The following is a 19,198-nucleotide window of genomic DNA, read 5'->3' as shown; positions in this document are numbered from 1 at the left end:
GCAAGTGCAGGCGAGGAGCTGTGCTCTGGATTTCCTGGCCGTAGCATTACCCATGGAGAAGGAATCCAAGATACTGAACATTAAATTATAGGCAACCGTCAGTTCCCCTCTTACTGAGACCATCTTCCCGCGTCCGCTGAGCGCCACGCTCCACTGTCGAAGGCTCCAGCATCTATAGGCAGTTGCCGCGGCTTCCTCGTCTCTCCCTTTCCAGCCGCCTTTTCCTTTTTTCACCCGCTCTCTCTCGCTCGCTCGCTCCTTTCCTTGCGCACGGTCCTCCCTCAGCATCATCGGCCTCCCTCTCTCACGCCCCTCGACATCAGAGTCTCCCTCCCACCCCGACGTTCTGGTAAACATCCGTGCGGCTGCGCACGCCCCGTAGACAGCTTCATACACCGCTCGATGCACAAATCAAAGTGAGCTTAAAATATAACAAAGGGCCTTTTGCTGAATGATCAGTGACCAGAAATATCATCAGCGAAGACGAGCACACAAAGGAATGAACGGTACAAGTAGAATGCTAGCGCAGCCCAAGTCAAGCGGATAAATGTGCTCTTCAAATTGAAGTTGTGAAATGAGAACAAGAGATGTCAAAAAGAAAGTATGCGGAACAAGAAAATGTGGTACACCTCTGTATTAAATATCTAAAATGTGTGAAGCTTAAAAAAAGGGTCAATACTGTTGTTGAGTTCTTTAGATAAGATCTTAACCTCATTCGTGAACACTAACACCCCCTCCACCCCCAAACATTTCCCTCTGCCTCACTGTTGCTCAATCAATAACCATCCTGGAGTTACTGTACAGAGCAATCAGATGTGCAGCTCTGTAGTGTCAATCACACCACGGGCTTTCTCTCATCCAAGTCCCAAGCTAGCTTCGGATTATGCATCACTTAGCAGCGAGCGGTAGAAACAGCTGGTCATCACTTGGTCCCCTCTCCATGCTCTAACAATCCTCACATAAGTGACGCAATTCCCCATCAAGCAACATTCAAAGTGATTCAGCTAACCCTAACAGGATGTTTGGGGAAAATGACATTTCTTTTCATTCTGTTTCTTTTGACTTAGTCACTGCTAGCTAATTTAGAGCATTGTGATCTTTTTGCACAAGATAGTTGTGTTCAATGACAATTGTCATGGAAAAGAAAGATTCACTAGAACATTTTCTTGTTCAGTGACCACCTGGTTTTTGTTTGGACAAAGAATCTTTAACTTAACATACACCTTCTCATGTATGTCAACTCTTTCAGACTCAATACCGTATTTGTAGACAGACATTGAAATGTCTGTCACGACCATCCAATGTTGCTTTTAAAGCCTCAGCTCTTAAATGTAAAATGTTATTTTACTAGTCAAATCTTATTGTGTACAGTATAATGGACTATTCAAAATGTGGACCCTTTAGGCACTACATTTTATATATCTGATTTTTGGGATTAATGACCTATCAAACATCAGAACATAAATTCACTGAAGGCGCATCATAAAGTATGCAGTATATCAACATCTTGATAAGCTTGTTGCATAGCCTAGAGCAGTTGCTGATTTTTTTTTCCCCAGACAAGTGCCCGCTAACCAATGCAAAGCATTTTAAGATTTAAAACAAAACAAAAAATGACATGGAACGGAGTGCTGTGCCATCCATGTTTGTTTTTTTAAACTTTGAAAATACATAGTGATCAATACCTTTTTTTGTGTTATAATCAGCAACTCCAGAATATAGATTTGTGCATCTGTATAGAACTTAACAAAACAAGTGTGGCCGTATCTGTATTTGTCTGTATTTGGTACATGCTGCATCCACTTCAACCTGTGGGCCTGGAAGGGGGCTGGCTCCTCCCACCTGTGGTCCCTTCTGAAGGTTTCTGATTTTCCCCAAATTGGGGTTTTGGAGTTTTTCCTTCCCCTTCCGGGAGCTTTGACAGAGGATAATAAACCGCTGGCCCAAGGAATAGACAAAAAACATGTCACATGCAGTTTGTGACATCACTGATGATTAAAAGTAGCATTCGTATGAAATTACAAACTTGTGATATGACCGGCTGTCACTTAATTATAGTGAACCATGGAGAGTAGTAATCACCTGATGGGAGTAAATGTTAATAATCATCAAGGAAGTAAAGCGTTACACAATTTTGTTCAAGCCAAAGTGGCGCAGCGGCAGCCACTAATAAGCAGATTATGATGTGGGCTCACAGTGTCTATGTGCGCATATTGGCACAAATATTACAGTGGTCTCCAACAGCCAGCTCCATCTGTCACCATAGCAATCAGGGCCCGATTACTGCCAGAAGGTCTCCCAGCAACAGTTGTTGTGATAAGTTGCTCACCACTGCATAGTAAAGGAGTCAAAGGTTCCTGTCAACATCCTTGATGTCTGGATGTGACTGCTACGTTTTGCCAATTAGAGCCAAATTACACTATGGATTACTCTTGCATTTTTCTTTAGGGATCTATAAAGTAGAAAAACACTGAATTATTTTTGAAGGGGGAAGTATAGCTTCTTGCATGGCTTGTTTTTTTTTTAAAGGGGTGAAATCCCCCCCTCCCACATTCGCACACGTCTCCTCACCCGCGAGACCCAGCTGGAGATTAGCAGCAGAGCAATTGTCATGGAAACAAAAGATTTACGATTCAACCAGCCACTGTGGAGGTGCGAAGGCGGTGAGAGATTGGCCGGGCTGAGGAAGACTCACCTTGCCCTGCGCAATAAGCCGTGATTCACCAGCTCCAGCCTCCAGCATCCCAAATGAGCAGAGGTGAATTGCGAGCATCGAGTGGCCGGCCGGCTCCCCTACCGCTGCTTCTCACAACCGCAATGCTGTTGGTTATGGTGCCATTGGAAGGTGCAGTCAGCAGAATTTTTAATGCAAAGTGGGCAAGAACGATGCTTCCTGCCCGTACAGTGAATTGATTTCCTGCTTTGCTCTGCACAGGGGCTCATCATCTACATTTATCTCTTCGGAGTGCACTCCACTGTCCGCATTACACAGCTCTTGTGAATGGGCATGCCCGTAACTGTAGGCTTTTTTATATGGGTTATATAAAGTTCACGTCAGTGAGCACGCCAACGCTAGTTGTGTACTTGTCCTTCATTATGCCAATAAAAAGTGCGCAGGGAAAAGATCAACTTGTTTTCCTCCTGTTGAAGACACGCCTCCAGGACAGACAGAGAAAACACAATGTTTCCTTCCAGGGTGCAATCAATCTCTGTTAAAACGCACTTTACGGAAAAGTGGGAATAAGAAAACTAGTGATGGGGAAATGGAGCTTCATGAAGCCCTTTTGATATGTTTTTCCTTCTCCAGAGCAGTGGTTCAATAATGGGGGTACTAGTGACCCAGGGGGTACTTGAAGGGGTACTCGAGATTTTCAATAAAACGAACATGCAAAGATCCTTTAAAAATAATTATTGAATCAATTAATAGTTTCAGGAAAATAAGTTCACACAACAAATTTTATGTGCTAGAATGGTTTGACCCAACTTGTCACGTCCACCTCTCGTTACCTGTCAAGTTAATGATTTATTTTTGTCAACACATCTCTAATAAGATCTAATAAGATTTTGTGAACACATCTCTAATGAGATCCCAAAATAGGACTCTTTAAGTTGAATATACACACGCACAGTTCATGTTCCCTTATTTTCTTCCGTCTTTTTCTCAGCATTTCTCCATTACAGTGACCAGCCAGGGGCAGGGGCAGGGCCAGGGGCAGCTGCTGGAGCCAAGCAAAATTACCTTGAATTCATTGGAGAACCATAACCCTCATAGAAAAGCAGAAAGCAGAAACAACAAGGCTTCATGTTAATGAGTAATAATAAGCTTCTGGGATACTGAGAGGCTATACTTCAAGGAAACCCAAACAAGGTTTTGCTGACAAAGGGCTATTCTGTAGATGTATGTATCCGTAATAGACCCGCTAACTTTTCTATCTATGGTTAAAAAAGGAACAGAAATTTGAATTATCTACAATCGGGGGCTCAACAAGGCAACAAGTGATTTTTTTTTTTTTTTTTTGGTCTTCACCCCCCAGGACTTTGCAACTCAGACCTCCCAGTTCAAAAGGGTGTTTGAGTGCTAATCGGAGGTCGTAAAATTCCAATTTCCCACTTTCCTCGAATGCAGCATGTGATGTGAGTACTGATGGCTGAACAAAGCTTCATTTAGGATATATTTTCACTCCTCTAGATTGTACTCTTAGTTCAAAGAGGCAATGAAATGTAATACTTTTTCTCTGCACTAGTCTTTAGCTGTAAAGCAAGGGCACCATATAGAACAGTATATAAAGTATATCACAAGTGCTTCATGAAGCTTTATTTTCTCATCACTAATAAATAGCTACAGTAACAAGGCACAAGCCTTCGGGCTAAACGATGTCATTCTAAAAGAAATTTGGAACTTCGTTAACGCACCTTTCAATGGATAATTTCCTAAAGTTAAAGTTTTTAAATGTATTATCGGCCATCAGGATTTGTTGTTTTTAAATAAAAGTCCAATGCCATTTTTTGTCAAATGGAAAATATCTGAAACAATCGTCCGGGCTGATTTTTTATAATCGGTCTGTTAGTAGTACATTGCTGCTTCCAAATAGAAAACACGCATGACCATCCTAACTGCATGCTAACTGAACCAAGCGGCTACTAACACATCTATCCATGCTCAGATGGTTTTAATGAGACCAAGTAAAGATTGTGACCGTGAATCGTCCTTAGACCGATTACTGGAGGAGGAGGATAATCAGTGACACAGGCTGATGTGAGGAGTAAAAGTGAATGAGGGAGCACAGCACTGGCGCAGCCATAACGATCATGCCGCCCCCCATCTACTACGTGGGCGAATGTAGAATGTACATAACAGCAGAGGCAGGGACGATTGTACAGAAAGCGATCCATTAACTAAGACATTTTCGGTTGACCATCGCCGCGTTTTATGGTGTCGAACTGTGGATGCACACACATGCCGCAAGTGTTGCTCAATGGAGAAGAAATCTTTGATGGATGGAAGTGGAGAGCACCAAAACAGGGAGCGAGAAGAAGATGTGTGTATTTAATAAGCAAAGCTGACATCTGGACCCCAATTAGAAGCCAGCGTGCCTTGCTGCTGGTGGAGAGAGCAGGACTCCAAAGGCAGACAGTGGAAAGCAGGAATGTAATTAAGGCACAGTGATACTGTCACATAAATGCTAAACTGTGTAAGCACAAAATCTACAAAAACAGTTCATACGCTATGCAAAACTTGATAAAAAAAAAAAACATTCTATTAGGGCTGGAGGTAATGATTATTTGATTCGTTGAATAATCCGTCAATTATTTTGTTAATTAACTAATTAATCTGATTTGGAAAATTTATGAGACGTGTGTGTGTGTTTTTTTTTTCTTTTTCAATTTGGCAGAGCAGATAATTCACTTTTTCACTGATCTGGTCTGTAACATCAGAAAAAATGCAAAAATGTGGATTGCTGTTTCAAAAAATAAAGCTGGATTTTAATAATTTATTCAGCTCTTGAATAGGTTTGTTGACAAACCGATGAATGTGATTTCAACAACTATGGTTTAATGTTGATCCCTTAACTAAAAAATGTTTTTTTTTTCTAATATGTGTTACTTGTTTGATCCGAAACATGTGAGCATATATGCCAAAATGCTGATCATTGCTTTCCAAATTAAAGGTAGATTTTAAAAGATTAATCTGTCAATTATACTCTAAAAAAACATCTTTTATGTTGATCGCTTTATTAAAAATAATAAGGGATTTTTCCATTTTTTTAATAATTCTGCTACTGATTTGGCCCATAACATGTAATAAATATACAGAAAAATGTTGATTATTTCAAATGATAAAGGGAATTATTGATCCCTTTGTTGATTATTCTGTGGGTTTATTGATGAATCAGATTTGTGTTTTTTTTAAAGCATGATTTAATCTCTATCCTCTATTTATTTATTTTTTCCTTCAAATTGGCAGTGCAGAAAATGCTGGTTTGGTCCATAACAAAAAAAAAAAAAAAAAAGATCATTCAAGTAATTGCACAACTTAGTCAAACAAAAATACTGCAGTAAGCATTTCTGGTTAAAATAATCGATTTTAAACTGACATGCAATGCTGGTTCCATTTAAACGCATTTATTTCCCACATGGTATAGCAATCTTAATGCGCGACAAAAAAAAGAGATAAATCCAGTGTTTACACAGGCCCAGATAACTGCTACCTTGTGTATTGAGACTCCCTTCCTTTAGCACGTAATGATAAGTCATTCCCATCAGGTGATAGTGAACTGCTGCATGTTCACATAAATAGCACTGACAATGAAAATTCACAGTGAGAATACAAAATAAGATGAAAAAAAAGCATTTCATCCGACCAGCTTCTTCCATACACACTTACCCACACATACATACACAACAATATGGCATAGTTGGTTTAAGAAGCTCCAATAGCAAAGTATGGACAGCTTGACAGAGAAAATGGTCCAATTTTTATCACACAGCGATTTCAGGGCTGATGAGGTTTGAGAGAGTGTAAAAACGAAGATAAAATTCTGAATTTTACTCCACTCCCCATCACTGTTACTTTGTTTCCATTCACTGATTCCGTGTGAATCCCAGGGTCATTCAAAAGCGATGACAAAAGCCAGGTGTTGAATAGCTGCATTTACAAAACTTGTCACCATTTTCACAGTTGTCTACAACAGCAAGAAATAAAACGGTCACGCATTCCAGCGCAAGTGGCGGAAAGGGAAACCGAGATGCTCAAAAATGCGAGAAATGCTCTTAGAGGCAGACAAAGGACAGAGATAATGGAGGTGCGTTGAAGAAGACTTTATATGGAGCCGCAATCCTTGAAGCTCCCACATAAGCCCCAGCTTCTCTCAAGCTGAGACACTCCTTTTTAATGGTGCTTCACCTGCGATTTTATCTAGTGAACTGTTCCATAATGTCAGTGTCGTTCAATGCACAGTTCATATTATCTCCGAAGGTCTCTCCACACTTGGACAATTTCAGCAGTCCAAGCAAACCCAAAAGTGATCAGTCAGCATATTTATGAGCATGTGAACACACCAAAACGTGGGTCGCACATGCAATTTGGATTCCAATCAGACTAAGCTTCACTTTGTTACTCGCAGCTTATTTACTTTAAGATATTTTGTGTTGAATCACTGAGATATTTTAACTGAATTTTTTTGAGGGAAGTTAAAATGTTGTTGGATTCATAACACATTCAAACAAAACACATATTCTACAGTATATTTGACTGGTTAGCACGCACTGGTTAGCACGGAGGTCGTGGGTTCGATTCTGGCTCTGGCCTTCTTGGATGGAGTTTGTATGTTCTCCCTGTGCCTGCCTGTTAGCTCAGTGTACTCTGGTTTCTTGTCACATTCCCCCAAAAATGCATGATAGCTATATTGGACACTCCAAATTGTGTTTGTGGGTGTGAACGGTTGGTTGTCTCTGCGTGCCCTGTGATTGGCTGGCAAGCATTTCAAGGTGTTTCCCGCCTACTATCCAAAGACAGCTGGGATATGCGCCAGCGAGCTCTCGACCCTTGTGTGGACGAGCGGTTAAGAAATGAATGTGCGGATGGTTGGACATTTCGCTGTCTTTAACTTGGAAATAATGTTTCATGATTGCCAAAAAAAAAAAATCGTTTTCACTCACCTCTCTGCACCAGCATGGTGACCTCACTGCCTTTTGGACACTTGCTGAGCAAGTCCACCACCTGGTTGTGAGACATACTCTGTACGTTCCTCTTGTTGACCTCCACGATGATGTCGCCCTCTCGGAGGCCACGGCAGCGCGGGTAGTCCACGATCTGTTTGACCCTCTGCCCTCCGCCTCCCAGGCTATCTGCAATGGTAAAGCCGAAGCCCTTGTCTCCTTTCTCCATGTGTACGGTGATGAGCTCCGGTTGGGTGGCGATGGACGAGGCCAGAGTGACCACGTCGCTGGGGTAGCCGTGTTGGGACGCGGTGTCGGAGGCCGCGTCCGCAGAGGGGCTGTGAGGTCGCGGGAGGCCATTGAGGGCCGTCCCGCCATTGCTGGAGCCATTGTTGTTGTTCTGACTGCTGTGACTGGGCGGCAAATCGTAGGTATTGTTGGAGGCCTCTTGACCGTTGACAATGATGGGCTCTTTGTTGTCCAGGATGGCGACGGAGGTAACCAGGCTTGTGTTGGGGTCATCGGGGTCGAAGGGCAACGGGTAACCCCGGCACAGCTCCAAGTTGACCATAGAGCCGATGGGGATCGACTGGAAGATCTTCACAACTTGCGCGTGGGTGTAGCCGAGCACACAGGTGTCATTGACGCTCACGATGACATCGCCTTGGGAGGGGAGACAAGGGGGAGACATTGGCGTCAATCTTTGATCAAGTCGCGACTTTGCATTCGGACGTAATCGGCACCCGGAAAATCTCATTAAAGCAGCGTTCCGTCTGTGTGATCTTTGATCAATAGAGAACCCCAACCTGTCTCCATCTTGCCATCGAGGGCGGCAGGCCCATCAAGGACCAGACTCTTGATTTGCAGGAATTCATCTGGCTCGTCGCCTCCCACTACGGTGAAACCGAAACCTCTGCGGCTCTTTTTCAGCTTGGTATTGATGAAAGTCCCCTTTAGTTCAGATCGGTTCCGGGTAAAGAAAGGCTTTCCTCCTGAAAATAAAACATCGAGTTACCGGTAATTACGTTTCAATGGAACAGATGTAGCGCTGCAAAAGCGAAAAGTGAATTACTCGGCTTGGGATTCTATTTGTGTCATCCAAGCAAGACAAAAACTATTTTCTACAAGACATACTGGTTGACAGTTTGATTGATAATACACACATCCAAAGAACATGTACTGTAAAATAACACAAGAGTGACATAATTAGCCTGTCAATTCAAAGTAAAAGACAAAATGAAAACCCAACACAAGTCAACACTTACACACAATCTGGAGTAAGTGTGTCCAAACTTTTGAATGACTTTATATATCAGAGGAAAAGGCGAATGGAAGATGTGAACCAGTTTCCCTGAGAGTAATTTGCAGTAAACGCTAACAACCGGTGTCGTTTGGCGATGTCAGCGTAATTCAGTTGCAGTACAAAAAATATTCAAGCTTGTCACAGCTTGAAGGACACGCGTGCTGAGAACTAACTTCTAAGAAAAAGTCTACCAAAGCATTTGTGTCTATTTAGTATGTGGGAAAATAAGGTTTATTCTGGAGTTGGCCTTCTTACCGCATTTGCAGTGTTTTACCGCCATGCAGAGCATTAACAGTTGCTTTTTTTTTTTTCCAAATGATTTGCGATTGGTTTGATATTGTTTGGCTACACTAATAAGTAAGTATCCAGGGGGAGCAAAAACCAAGATTCTCAAATTACTAGAGGACTTGTTTCAGCCCTATTGTTCAACATCTATCGACGAGCAACGTGATAAGTGGCCGCTACCTTAGTGAAATTTTCGTAAAAACATGGAATGAACACGTCCAGTGCTTCAATTATAACCACTAACAAATAAATTTGCAAACGACAACAAACAATTGATTGTATTCCTACATGGCCTAATCGACAGCCCATGCTATTTTTTCTCGTAATAATAATGATCATAATCTGTTTTGGAGGAGAAGCGTTGGTACTTGAAAAATAATGTTAATTTTTGCCGCATTTGCATCTGTGAATTTGGCTTGCCCGATTTAGCTGAAACTTGTCAGGCACTCGATGGAAGACTGACTAGAAAAAGAAAAAAAGGGTGGAAGAAGAGATGAAAAAATTGAGAAATAATATAATCATACTGTGTTTGAACCAAATCTTCTTGAGCCATTATGACACAAAAACATTTTTTGAACACAACAAGGCTCAATTTGCCTACTAACTTTATCACAAACGTTTTTGTAAGCATCAAGTCACAATTGCTGTGCAATCACACATGAGTTCTGTCTGAAATGAAGAAGCTAACAAATGCTGGCGGCACCATTAGCCTCTGCAGCGCCAACTTGTCAGGAAGCAAGGCAATGTGAATGCAGCTAAAGGTAAAAGGTAGCTCAAAGAGAATGAAAGAGCAACACGGACAGACACAACGGTAGACAGAAAACCAAATGAATAAGCCGCAGTCACCCACAACAAATGTCAAAAGGAGAAAGGGAAGACCAAATCAAACAAAAGAGAAGGTGAACACTGTTTATCCTCTACAAAGGTTGCACGGAATGATGCAGCACCACAACAAAAACAACCGAGGCAGTGTGACATTGTGATCGAATTAAGCGTTGACAAGAACAGGAAATGCGAACGGAACCGGAATCACACTGAATCAAACCAGTCAAATCAGTATACTACTTTAAAATAAACCGTCCTTGAATTGTATAGCACCCCGTGGCTCGAGAAATTGTATCAATATTGTATTTTTTTGACAGACTTTAAGTGCACATATAATACTTTAGTTTTCTCAAAATTTGACAATGCGCCTTGGGTGGATATTGAATTTTCAGTTTGTCACCTTTATATCAAATTCCTGACTATTCCATCCGTCTTCTCAGTCTCACACAATCTCATTCGTTAGTTTATGTCAATGGTTTTGTCATACCGGAACTAGAACTAGCTCTTGTTTCTGTGTCTAAGAATCATGGGAAATATAGGATCAAGCTAACCTAATGCTGCGATCGACCCCACGCAAGATGAGCTTTGGTGGCCGCTTATTGTCGATGTTTACAATATCGGATTGGTGCAAGGTAAAAATAGCGTGGGACCAAGCAAAACAAAAAAACAAAACAAAAAAAACACACTAAATACTGGTGAGCATGTTGACTCGTTCACAGATGATGAACAGTCAACAGAAATAACATTTGCCCATCTGTGTGAAGATCCCGTCCTCTTCTGCACTCAAAGCATGGTATATATCAAATAAACATATATTAAATGAGGGGTCTTGTTTGGCCTGCTCATCAACAAATATACTTACGTTTTTGTCCCATTGGCACTGTGGGCCCAGTTGGAGGGTCCCTGTAGGTCTCTTGGTGGTTGGCAGTGTAACTTGTAAGAGGGGACCCAGCAAATGTTGAGTCTTCAATCCATTCTGTAATAGAGAGAGACACAATACGTTTTCTAGTAAAGTTTTGGGACATTGTCTTCCAGAACACTGAGCAAAACGGAGGCAAGATATACTGTATTTTACTGTAGGTTATGGGACAGGAACAAAGAGTAAAAGGCTTAGAGAAGGTGGTTTGAATAGAAAATGATATAATTATGTACATCTTAAATCTACAGTTTGATTTCCTGAGTCCCCACTGAGCAACATTTAAGTGCATATGTTCAGATTAAAATAGGCTGTTCAAATGTCATAAAATTTTGAACACTTGTCGTCTCTACGTTGAATAACAATGCATAAAAATGGAATGCCCCATTTCTTCATACCATCTTTGATTTATGACATTATTACTGTATAATGGCACAGGCTAGACTACTACCGCATTAATATTCCAAAAGCAAGGCAGTGTATAATCAATGGCGGGGTGAAAAAGTAGTTGAAGGTATTGAGGGTTGGTGGAGGGATTGAAAGTTTCAGATGGGAGAACAGCCAGCTGGTAATCGAGTGCAATCAAACATTTTCTGCTGAATGAGCAAAAGTCGGAGCATAATAGGACAGTTCCCATGCATATATAATTACTCGTGCTGTAAGGTGTCATTCAAATAAATAAAACAGCTTTAGTCAAATATTGACTTGCGTTACAACATCATTAATTAATGTGATGGATATGGATGTTTTGAGGCAGATGCTGATTTTTGACAGAAAAAAAAAATACCAATTACCGATTAATCGTCTGAATAATTTAAAAAAGTCATACTGAATAAAATAGTATTTGTCTTCTCCCAATGCATTTGCGTAGGTGTTAATTGTTTGCAAAGTTTCACTAGCCACAGGGCAGCCATAATAGCACAGGTCAACAATAAATTTGTTGTAAACCAACTTTCCTTTTCAGTCTACAGAATGCATTGCATGACAAAAATTATTGGAGTTTAAGTGCATTAACGTTTATTATATATTACTAGCAGTTGAATTGCTGTTCAATGGATGTTACATTTAGGTTGCAGGACGTATTTTATGATATATATATTTAAAACAGTGATACTTTTTTGTGTGTAAAGCAGTGACATCCAGGTCAGTTATTTGCATAACTTCCTTGCATTACTCACCTAATCATCGCTTGTAAAAATTAACATTAGCTTCAGGTCCGCAGAATGACCATCAGGCTTCATATGTCTTTCACTATATCTTTAACAGAACAGTAAAGTACCTGGCAACCAAATTGTATGTACCGAAAAATGAGTGAAAAGACGAGCAGAATCTCACGTGCGCATACAGATGCAATCACTCGCATTAATTTAAAAAAGAAAGGATGCCCATATATGGGCAAAAAATCTGAAGTCTTGTTCACCTTCAGGTGCCTGCTGGCTTTGCAGTTGAGGTTGTTGCTGCTCCACTTGTCGGCGCCGCTTGGCCTCCAATACGGGATTCTCGTACTGGGTCTTCCTGTTGATATGACTTCAAACGCAAAGAAAGAAGACACAGAGGTGAAAAGGTAATCATAATGTGTAAAAGACATACAAGAGGAGTAAATGACCAAAAACGAAGCTTCATTAAACGCTTGGGGTAATTTTTGCTCTTCCGTATCCTGCTTTTAGCAGAGAAACGCTAGTGGGATGGAATATATTAAATTCGCTCTGCCTCTTTGAACCATGAGTGCCATGTAGAGAGTGAAAAAATATCAAGTGCTTCATGAAGCTTCATTTGCCCGTCACTAATAATGACATGTAATATAAGAAAACTTCAAGAAATGTATGCTAACGGAACATTGCAGACTCCTACACATAACCTGTAAAGATACTATAATTGACAACAAAGATTAGGAATAAGTGCGACGAAAATGGCAGACGCAGGGGGGCCTATGAAATGTACAGTATGTAGTTGTGATGCCCAATAGCTATTTGATCAACATCACAAACGAATAAAACATATTCAAATTTATGCTCGTTCCCAAAGGTCCCACACAAGGGAAGCATGCAAGTGCAAGCGCACGCAGACACACACATTACCACTGCACATATTCCAAAATGACAAGGAGACAAAGTAAATGGCCTACATTCCAGAAAAACACCAAAATAGCTGACGTGAAATAAGAAAACAACGAATCTTTCTTCGATTAACTAGCGGTGGCCACACGAAGCTTCGTGAAGCACTTGTTTGTTTTTTTTTGTTTGTTTGTTTTTTTTACTCTTCTGGGTTCAGAGGCAGTGCACTACCATTTATCTTTAAACCAAGAGCATCATCTAGTGGAGTAAAAAAAAAAAAAACACAGGCGTTTAACAAGGCTTCATTTCCCCATCACTAGTATTTACTAAATGTGAGTTACTTACTCAACATAGTAGACCCCATACACTGGATCATCTATTTTCTCCCATCCAGGCGGAAGTTCTAAAAAAACAAGAACAGCCTTGTGAGAAAGGAAAAAAAATACATGAAGAAGTTAGATGACTTGTATTGAGTAGGGAACCTTTCTTTTTTTTTTTTCCCTGTGAATTGTATTTATGTGTCAGTCAGTCTCCAGGGCCAGAGTGACCCCTCAGCGTCTCATGCTGTCTGCTTGTCCCTATGTCCCTGCACACTGCTGACATTTCCACACATCAGATAACAAGTGAACAAGGCACCCTTGGGCAGATGGACAAATGGCGCAGGAGGCTGGGGATATGAAAGACGGTGGGGGGCGGCGTCGCGGCAAAGCGACGCTTCAGAGCAACAATGTCCACAAAGGTGAACATTGCTCAAAATGTCCGCACTTGAAAGTGTGTTAATACCTAATCATATTTGTTTTTTCTGTGATGAAGTGAAATGTAGATTATCACAAGATCTTTTATTAGCATCATGACGATGTGGAGGGAAAAAAAAAGAATCAAAGTTAAACGACTGACACATGATTATCTTATTTTGTGAGGGGAAAATGAAGCTTCATGATGCACTTCTGATATTTTTGTACTCGTTTGCAGAGAAATGCCAGTGCAGCGGAAAAGTATAAAATTTCCACTGCTTCTTTGAACCAAGAGTGCCACGTAGAGGCATGAAAAATATCACAAATGCTTCATGAAGCTTCATTTGTCCATCACTACTAATTACCATGCTGGACTTCACGATAATTAAAAAATATTGGAATGCAATTAGAGTAGTACAGAAATGAATTTAATTTATCTGGGAAAGTTGAGAAATAAAGGCTGTTATTCAATTATTCGTTGATTAGTGGATTCAATTCACTGATGAAGAATTTGTCAATTCACTGATGAAAAATTTGGTTTAAAAATGGCCACTCAATTCAGTCAAGAGGCACAATGACAATAGACAGCATTCAAAGGACTAAAAAATCTGAGACTATTTTCACTTGAGAGACTGAAACCCTGAGAATTTTGGCATACAAAGATTCATCGATTATCAAAAATAATTACCAATCAACAACTAATGGATAATTGAGATTCCATTTATCATTTAAAAGCCCTAAATTTCACTAAATCCTCAGAATTTGCATTTGTGACAAAGCCCACGTGAAGGTCAAAAACTCGGGGTTACGGCGCCGACCATGAGGCGCGCATAAATCGTGATCCAAACGTATTCAAGTGGAACATTAAACAGAATGCAGTGCAAAATTGTAATCACCCGTGTGATTTCGCACGAGTATATTTGTGCGTCGCTCGTTCACCATTTTCTCAAGGCGTACCTTTGTCCTTCAAGGCGCCACACACCATCTACTCGCCGTAAGTCGAGCGGTGATGAATTCCACGTTTTGCTTGCATCTCATTTCTCTTGATACAGTGGCGCGATTGATTTCTCTTGAGGAAACGTGCGCCTCCGGTGTGCACGCATGAGCCGCTGACATTCATAAAGTGCCAGAGATGGCTCATCTTCGCAGAGCTGCACTTAATTGCATTTCTTTGCCCACCTGTACTGGCTGGTGCTAATCGATAATTATCGAGTATGTTCATCGAGTCGGGGATGTCTCACAGGAAGGAGCTCTGATGATTTTAAGATGGTTGCTGCTGAAGTCGCTTAACAAAAGGAGCTGCACGCAAGACTAAAGTCAATTATCAGATTTCCCACTTTCCTTTTCCACTTTTGTTGCTGTTATTAATGAGCGTGCTGATGCTGAATGCATCACATGCAAACACAATAATAATTAAATGTCAAATTATAATTGGTTTCATATATATTGATTCAGCAGCTTCACGGGATGATGACAACATAAACATGGTAAAAACACAATCTTTTTTTAAAGGATGATTTAGTGAGGATCATCCTTAACTCCTTCAATCCCAAAGACACTTTTTTAGGCTTTGTAAGAGGAGACGTTCAATCCCTGGTTCACCATTTCTTTCTATTATTTTTTACCCAAGTGTTTGGCTAAAGGAGGGTTTAAAAGTGGCTGCTACAAAATGAATTATGTACTAAAATAACCAATTACTTGAGGTAATTGAGGACTCAGCTGATCGATTACTTTAGGCAATTGCCAAAGTATTTGATTATTTTAGGTAATAAGTGTGACGGTTAAGGATCACTTTATGTAATTACAAAAATATCACTTATTAGCTTCTAAAATTCTATTGTAATTGATTAGTTAAGTCCTTGATGTACTAAAGTAAGAACTCACTTCAGTACCACAAGTACTAAAACTAAGTAATTACTATTAAGTAATTACTCACTTACTTACTTTAGTACTCAATCAACTAAAGTAATTGATACTTTAGTACTGAATTCATTTAGTACCAAGCAGCTTTAGACCCAACATTTAGCAAAAATGAAAAAGAAAACAATAGTAAGTACCAGGTATTGAATGTTTGAACTCCTATAAAAATATACAAACACACACACACACACACACACACACGCACACACACACACACACACACACACACATGATTAATACAGTAAGTGCAGCTATTATCATTAATCAGAGCTAATCTAAAAGCATAGTCTCATGTTGAGTGTCTTCAGACACTTCCTATCACAAGTAGATGATAGGCTAGTATGCGGCAGTAGGTGTCAAAAGCAACACATGTTCCCATTTGCCTCAAACAAAACACCCATTAGGAAATTCCAATTAAAAATCGACTGCGTTTCCCAGATGAAGACTTTGATGTGTGAAATGATGACACGATCATTTCGTGTGCGTGCGTACAAACATGGCGAGGAGGTGGCACACTATCCAAAAGGCCATATTTGTAATGGCAAAGTGTGATTGTGAAATTCAAAATCCCACAGAGTGGGAGTAGAAGGTCAAGTGTGTGTGTGGCAAAATGTCTCAGCTAGTGACGTTATGATCTTTTCCAACCAGGTTTCCTGAATTATAAACGGAGATAGTGTCAAGATGCTAAACGATGGCAAAAAAAAAGGAAAAATATTGATGTGCATCTGTGTGGCACGATGATGATGATGATGATGATGTTCTTAATGTGTAACTTAATTTTCAGCTATGGCTAAAAACTCAGAACTGCATAAATAAGCAAAATTAAACAGTGGAAATGGACTTACTGTAGGTCTCCATTCAAGCTTTGACTACTGTAGCTTTAAAAATAAATAATTTTCATGGTATTATCTGCTATGACCTGATCTAATAATTCAGCTAATGGGATGAATAATATTGTCGTGCAATTGCTACATGGGTCTCAAAGTGACTTCACCAGCCGATTCATACATCTAACATTCAGAAATATTTTTGCGATGATGGATTTAATGTGTTTCAATAAATTCTAAACTGTGGAATGATACAATGATACCTACCAAGATCGTTGTCCAGTTCCTCTGTATGAACCCCTTCTACTCAGCAGATGGACACCAAAGCACCACCACACGTCCCAGAGAAAAGGACAAATTGATATAGAAGAGTATTAGTCAGTTGCAATAACAACATCTTGCCACTAGGTGGCAAGAGTCCATCAAAGCCTGTTGTGCGCAAAGCCTCTGTGCCAAACAAACATCCACAATCAAGCTTTCCTTCCTGAATGTTTGACATTTTGCTCAAACAAATACTGTAGAAAATGACACACAGAACAATTCTTCCTTGACAAAAGTCCATTAAAACTGAAAATGTGTCATTGGCAACTGCTGTGATACTGGAATGAAGCCCTGCTCTACATTGGGAGTCTGAAAGCAGAGTCCAATAACCAAAATAGCACAAAAGGACACAGATTCATACCGTCATCTTCACATTCTTCCAAGGGTTTCTGAGGTTTGTCCAGGCACCGAGGGTCTATCCAAGAGGTGGTCTTTGTGTTGTGGCTGAAAAAATACACACAAAATTACCCAGAGGAACACCAATAATGTAAAATGCTTATGAGGGCTTCAAACAACATCTATTATGATGATATATTACATGATTTAATTGAGGACATACTGTATATCTTCTTGAGACCCAGTGTATTTATTTGTGTTCACTGCAATGATCATTTTTTTTAAATAATAGTAAGATTTTATATAGTATTGTTATGGAATAATTTACATGTGAAAGACCTCTAGACCTCTAAAATTTTAGGACTGACCGATTATCGGCCAGGTTGTTTATCTGCTATTTGGTAGTAATGGACAAATGAAGCCTCATGAACTACTTGTATTTTTTTTTTTTTACTGCTCCAGATGGACGTGACTCACTGGAGCTACCCTACTAAGTCCTCATGTGCTCTGTAGAGGACATCTTGGCCTTTCCAATGATGTGTCAATGTGTCATGTGTTTGGGTGGAATGCAATTTAATTTGCTGTCTTGTTGAGACAAAATAGACAACAGTGTATACAAATGACTAGGGTTATGTCGTGACGTCCAATGAAGCTTCATGAAGCAGCGGTGATATATATTTACTCTTGGTTTACAGATGCTAGTGCAATAGAAATGTCTGAAATTTCCCCTCCCTCTTTGAACCAATACTGCCTCTTGAGGAGAGAAAAAAATATCACAAGTGCTTCATGAAGCTTCATTTAGCAGCCCTTACTATTTTGCTAGCGCAAGGAAGTGTCCTTACTCTATAAAATAGACCTCCCCGTTCTCAGTGTAGGCCATCTCCCAGTTGTCAGGCAGAGGTCCCTGAGGGTCCTCCGCGGGAGGATGGCTCAGGTTAGGGTGAGTCTGCTGAGTGCTCTCCGTGGTGGCCGGTGGTAAGGGGGTCGTCCCAAAGTAGGATGGGTCACTCTGGCGAGGGGTGAAGGGTCTCACCGAGCGATGGGTATCGTCAAATGCACTTGATTCTCCTGGTAAGAGTCCGGAAACACGATACGGTCAGTTTCTATTGTCATATGAATGTCTTCAGTTTGAGGCAGTTTGTATTTGTCACCGGCCACAGCCATTGACTTAAATTAAGACGCCTGAGTGGGCAGTTCACACGTTGTGGCAGGAGGCCCGTGGAGTGCTATCACCTTGCTTCCTGTTATCTCATTCTCACACTTGACTGGCACCTTCACAGCTCACACAGGCGCACAGACGGCAATAAACAACTTTGGGTGCCACCTCCGAACAACACATTGTAAAAACAGATTAAGGCTGGCTAAACTTTCACAAAAGGGCTTGACCTACTAACACATTAGATGAAATTGCACACATTTTCACAACACCGTAATAGCAGGCTAATTTAACTCATTCAATCCCAAACATGCATTTTTACGGGTTTTTTTTAAGTGCAGACATTCAGTCCTAGGTCCTTAGTTTATTTTTAATTCCTTTTTTTGCCTAAATGTGGATTTAAAATAACTGGTTCTAGGTAAATTAAGCTCTAAAGCAATCATTACTTCAATAATTATGTACTGGTGGAATGGAATAAATGGAATGGAATGGAATAAATTACTTTATTGGGTAAAAACAAAAACAAAAAAACAAAAAAAACAGTTCCATGCCAAAAAAGGACAAATACAATATTTGGGTCAATTTTAGGGGAAAATTTGACCTAACTTTCTGGGTTGTTTTATGCAAATCAACTGATTTTGGAGGTTGTCTAGTACAAAATATCACATTTTTTGTGCCAAACCACCCAGAGAAATGGCTCAAATGGACACACATATTAGGCTGGTATTTGTTTTTAACCTATCATTGGGTTATTTTTAGCCAAAATATTTTTGGTGTTATTATCTAAAGTAATTGATAATTTAGTACCAGACGTTTTTGGCCATCTTTTTGCCGAACACTGGAAAACAACAGGAAAAGAAAG

The 19,198-nt window shown here is 40.3% G+C and overlaps 1 protein-coding gene across 2 annotated transcripts in view; it reads right to left on the bottom strand.

Moving 5' to 3' along the window:
- magi1b (membrane associated guanylate kinase, WW and PDZ domain containing 1b) overlaps positions 1-19,198 on the bottom strand; it is a 106,422-nt gene that overhangs the window by 23,963 nt on the left and 63,261 nt on the right. For both annotated transcript variants that reach the window (XM_088422791.1, XM_088422792.1), the window contains exons 5-12: positions 18,023-18,248; positions 17,206-17,288; positions 16,791-16,826; positions 13,388-13,445; positions 12,409-12,515; positions 10,935-11,048; positions 8,466-8,651; positions 7,660-8,322 (exon numbers count right to left, since the gene is read on the bottom strand). In XM_088422791.1, coding sequence (XP_088278917.1) covers positions 7,660-8,322; positions 8,466-8,651; positions 10,935-11,048; positions 12,409-12,515; positions 13,388-13,445; positions 16,791-16,826; positions 17,206-17,288; positions 18,023-18,248 — 1,473 coding nt within the window. The remainder of the gene's footprint in view (positions 1-7,659; positions 8,323-8,465; positions 8,652-10,934; positions 11,049-12,408; positions 12,516-13,387; positions 13,446-16,790; positions 16,827-17,205; positions 17,289-18,022; positions 18,249-19,198) is intronic.

Source organism: Hippichthys cyanospilos, chromosome 9 (assembly GCF_059441005.1).
Source record: "Hippichthys cyanospilos isolate Australia breed blue-spotted pipefish chromosome 9, RoL_Hcya_1.0, whole genome shotgun sequence".
In the NCBI taxonomy this organism is placed as follows: Eukaryota; Metazoa; Chordata; class Actinopteri; order Syngnathiformes; family Syngnathidae; genus Hippichthys; species Hippichthys cyanospilos.
The sequence above is the reverse complement of the archived record's forward strand: the minus strand, read 5'-3'. Positions and strand labels throughout refer to the sequence as shown.